The sequence below is a fragment of the Fukomys damarensis genome, unplaced genomic scaffold, assembly GCF_012274545.1.
Source record: "Fukomys damarensis isolate Sample0158 unplaced genomic scaffold, DMR_v1.0_HiC HiC_scaffold_3, whole genome shotgun sequence".
Lineage (NCBI taxonomy): Eukaryota > Metazoa > Chordata > Mammalia > Rodentia > Bathyergidae > Fukomys > Fukomys damarensis.
This window is the reverse complement of record NW_022900915.1, coordinates 32,749,988-32,754,929: the sequence shown is the minus strand read 5'-3', so window position 1 is coordinate 32,754,929 and position 4,942 is coordinate 32,749,988. Positions and strand designations below refer to the sequence as shown.

At 40.1% G+C, this 4,942-nt stretch overlaps 1 protein-coding gene across 1 annotated transcript in view; it reads right to left on the bottom strand.

The window, feature by feature from the left end:
* Window positions 1-4,942, bottom strand: part of Ell2 (elongation factor for RNA polymerase II 2) — a 51,820-nt gene that overhangs the window by 23,512 nt on the left and 23,366 nt on the right. Inside the window, exon 3 of the mRNA XM_010621861.2 lies at window positions 3,236-3,357. Within this exon, the coding sequence (XP_010620163.1) occupies window positions 3,236-3,357 (122 nt within the window). The remainder of the gene's footprint in view (window positions 1-3,235; window positions 3,358-4,942) is intronic.

Here is a 4,942-nt window from a genome sequence, read left to right as displayed (position 1 = left end):
GCAAGGTCCTGAGTTCGATCCCCCGTACCAAAAAAAAAAAAAAAAAAAAAAAAAAAAAAAAAAAAGAGTTTACTTTTAGTTGGCAGCAATGTGCATGCTTTAGAACTGACTGGATGAAATACACTCATCAGAACTGTTTTTTTAAAATAAGGTTTTAAGGCTAAAATACTGACAAACATTAGAACATTATTGATCCAAAGTTCCCCTAAATTTGTAGAATTTATAGTTGTCACTTTGTTAAATCTCTGTACAGCAAATATTGAAGATAATATGGAACAAGTGATTCTTGCAGAAATTTTTAAAAAACTTATGGAAACAATCACAAATTTTAGCACTGACTTTGATGATGGCACTGTTTCAAAGTAACATCCTACTATTAGAGGAATCAACTGGTTGTTTTTAAAAGAAAATACTATGGCCTTAAAACTAAATGGAATATAAAAGTAGACTATGATACTACAGCTTTGATCCTTGATTTCCAAACTAAATGGGAAGTGACTTTGTTATGATCCTAAGAAATTAAGGTTATTAAAACATTGTAAATTGGTAATAAAGGCTATACTTTCAGGGATCATTTCTATAGTTGGTAAATTGGTAATAGCAGTCTTTACAAATGCTACTTTAAAAAAATTTGTTCATCGCATAAATATTTATTGGGCAGGGCTATAAACTAGGTGATATGATCAGCAGAGTCTGTGACAATGAGTAGACATTCATGGTCCTTCCGGCAAGGAACTCTTTTTCTAATGAGTGATAAGGAGGAGCAAACTGGAATTTACATCAAGCGTAAAAAGGCCAGGGAACAGGGAGACACCTCTGGCACCCCAGAAAGGTACTTCACTTGGACTTCATAGAGATGAACTGATTACAGATGAACTTCATAGAGATGAACTGATTCATAGAGATGCCTGAACCGATTAGAAAGATTGGACAAAAGAGCACAAGGACAAAAGTGTTCCTGGAGGAAAAACCAACCAGTGCAAGGTCCAAGGTGAGTAAGAAGGTTTTCAGTTTGGCCCTAGAGAGCTGAAAAGGACAATTACAGAAGAGGCTGAAGAAAAAATGAGAAGTAGATCACCTAGGGATTGGTAGTCATGTTATGGATTTTTTTTTTTTTTTTACTTTATCCCAAGAAGAGAAAAGAGGCTAAAAACAGAGAAAACATTTCATTTGTATTATAGGAAGACCAATCTGGATGGAGAACAGATGAGGAAAAAGGGGATTAAGAGCAAAAGGTGGGAGACCTGTTAAGGGGCTACAGAAGGTGAATGGGCAGGCAGTGATGGCCTCATCCACAGCAACCAGAGGGAATGCAGATTCCAGAGACAGCAGGAGAGCAGAGTTGTCAGGATTTGACACAGGCGGAGAGAAAGAGAAAAACTGAAAGATCAAGCCTGGGTGTGGATCTGCCATTTACTGAGACACAAGAAACAAGGGTGAGTAAGGTGGAGGGGTTGGAAGAGAGAAATGAATTTGGAGTTAGAGATGGTGACTTTGAAGTAATGTGGAGGGAGAGATGAGGTCTTAGAAGAGAACCAACTCTGAAGAAAGTTAGTATTTAAACAACAGAAAGAAAGAAAATAAGACCGTGAGACTAAAAGAGGTAGGAGGGAAAGCAGAAAAACACTGTCACGGGTGCCACTGGGAGCAGAGGGCTGAGAGTAGCAGAGAGCAGTCAACAGAGCAATGCTGGCTAGAGGTCTAGAGTTGAAAGGATCCTTTAAGCACCCACTGAATTTAGGGGCAAAGGTGCTCACAGCCTCTTGTGGGAGTGATGTCAGTGGAATGGTCAGACTGTGGGCCAAGAAGTAAGTGCAAGAGAGGTTGTTTTGGTTTTGTTTCCCTTTTTAAAGAGATAGCCTTGAGCGTGTCTGAATGCTAAAAGAGAAACAGTGAAAGGACAGGAGGGAGGTTTAACCTTCAGGGAAAGCAGGGTGGGGCAGGAAGAAGGGGAGGAAATCACTGTAGTAATGTCCAGGTCTGACATCAGGAAGTTTGTATTTTAGCACTCTTCCCATTATTTACTAGGTAATTCATGCAGGGAATAAACTGAACCTACTGCAAATCATGAAGTAAGTTACTATTCCAGGTCAAGAATCAGATCTTTACATGAAAACAAAATAGTGCTAATCCCATTAATGTAATTTTTGTTTCTTTTTAACTTAACTTAGAATTGCCCAAGTATATGTTAATTTTGCTTTCTATAAATTAGCTCCTCCTCTACGTATTTTTCATATGAATTGAGCATGTCATGGCCACAGGCCTATGGTCATCTTAATGGGAAGAAAAACTTCGTGCACCTTATTCTGTTATTTCTTCCTCCTCTTTTTGCTGAACCACAGCCTCCCTTCCTTTCTGCCATGGACAGCGAGTGCTCAAACAGTGTCACATGCTGCACAGATGAGCCATGGAGGGGGCCTGACCCTCAGTACTTTCGGCCCAGGTCAGAAACCTGCACCCTGTCTCTACCCAGGAGCAGAACAAACCCCCTACTCAAGGGCCCATTCTTTAATCAGAAACAACAAAAGCAGAGCAAAGGGAAACAAGTGGTTTATTGTTTTCAGAGAATCTAAGTGGATAGGGTTCCATGGTGCCCTGGAGTGAGTGTGTGTTCTTGTCTTCCTTTCTCTCTCTCTCTTTTTTTAATCAGAAGAAATGACTGCTATATAGGGATTAATGTCTAGTTTCCATCCAGCCGTGAAACAGACTTTTAAATATCAACCTTCAAGCAAGGCTTGAGCAGGAAAGCTGAAAGAGGGCATGCAAGATGTGTATTTTTTCTTCTCCAAAGGTAACTTTGAGCATAAGCCTGAAGTAAGACCCTTGTTTAAATGCAATGAATAAAATCCCTCCAAAATGGATCCTTAGAATCACCAAAAACTTCAAAAATTTCTTTAATTAGAAAAATCCCTAGGGCCAGGGTTTAGCTCAGTGGTTCTGCCACCTGCTTTGCAAGCACAAGGTCCCGAGTTCGATCTCTGGTCCAAAAAAACCCAAATCTTTGTTTTATAAGCAATATATCTTCTGTACTTAATAATCCCCCAGAAAAGCCTTAGAATATTTGTATTTGTATCCCAGTGACAAATGTCTAGTATACAGCAGTAGATACTTAGTATTTTTCAAATATATGACCTCTGCAGTTTTCTATAAATATTTGCAGAAAAACTAATAGATATTTTATTAAAAACCCATTAATTGAAACTTTAGCCCTCAGCATACCGTGAAAAGCACTGACCTGGAGAATGTCTGCTGGACGCAGTCAAAGCTGCCCTGAGGGTTGTCTCTGCCCACATTTGACAGATAGAAGTTAAAGTTGTGTACTTCGTTGAGGGGATCATTTTTGGGAATTTTGACAAGCTAAAAGAGGGGGAAAGACAGAAACACCTTAAATTACAAATTTTCCAGGGAAGATCTTATGACGAACTGGTTTGACAAGTGAGTCATTTTATAACCTTGATAATTATTTTTTTTAATTTCTTCCCTCATTGATTTATTGGTACTTTTAGGTATACAGTCCAGTTACCTTCACCACTGGGATCATGTACCTCTACATGACAATAACCTTGATATTTAAATGACCAAATAAATCAAGAATCCGACAAGCATACCTATATCTTACCACCTTTTACTTCCATTTTGTACCCTGTAGTGTCACTAATCACTTCTGCTCAGTAACTGTGAGATGAGCCCTCCTCATTCCACATAAGCACATGATTCTGGTTCATATGAAAGGGTTATTAGTAAATTTGCGAAAACATCCTCCCTCCTCTGAGATACATGGGTTCTGTCTTTGGCTGATAAAACTCTCTACTGACTAGCTTCTGTGTTTAAAAGTTCTTTGAGATACAGGCAATATCCTAATCTTTTGTTCTTAATAAAAGCACATTTTAATTCTTGCTCCTCTGAGTAGTATCTGTGTGGACAAATAACAACAGTACAAGGTTAATGTCCTAATTACGTTCACAGGCAAAATGCAACTGTTACGGTTCACCTTGCCCCAGTGATTCCTGATTCCTCCTCCTGTTTACACAAGACCAGCAGCCTACAGAAAAGATCTTGCAGGTCAGTCCCAACCTGAGCCTCTGGCAGCACTGCAAGCTGTGCACGTGTTTCCTGAAGTCTTGCTCAAGGTCTAGTTTCCTTGCTGGATAAGAAGCCCCCTAAGTGAAAGGACAGGGTTTCTCTACAGGTGACCAAGGCCACAGCAGGTTCACTTCCATTTCGATGGTAGGAGCCCAAGGAACCTGTGTCAGCAAACTGTAAAGTCACTCCTTCAACTGTACCACTCTTCTCAGCATAAGAAACTTCTCTTCCTTTGGGTCTGTAGCCCCCGCCATGGTTTTGGGTGGTTAAACACTTCCCTCCACCTGCCTTCTCTACTAAATTACAAAAACGGCACTTGGGGGATGGAGGGTGGGAAGCCATAGTTTACAAATTTGCCAACAAACCTTTTTTAAAAATCATTACCTTACTTATGCTGCTAAACACCCATCCTTCCAGAAATCTGTTTTTCCTATGATTGAAAATGAAGAAGCAGAGCTAACTGGCTATAGTGCACACACCCATGAAGGGGCTAAGAGCACAAACATGTGAGGATACTCTGCAACCTGACCTAATTAATCATAAGCTGTGGCCTGCAGGAAGGGCCTGGAGCTGCCATCTCCAACCCCTCAGAAGAGGAAGAAGGGCGAGAAGGGAGACACTTGGCAGTATCTGGCACATAGTAGACTTCTAGTAAATACCTGTTGAAATGAATGTGCAAGGACAAGAAATAAGTCAAGGAAATACATCTTTTCAGAAGAGATTCAGAAGACTTGTGTGATGCTTTGAAAGGTCATGTTTCACTAAAGGTGCTGAGTATTAGAGAATAATCTATGAGGGCTGGGATTTAGCTCAGTGGTTCTGTCACTTGCCTTGCAAGCACAAGGTCCAGTTTGATCCC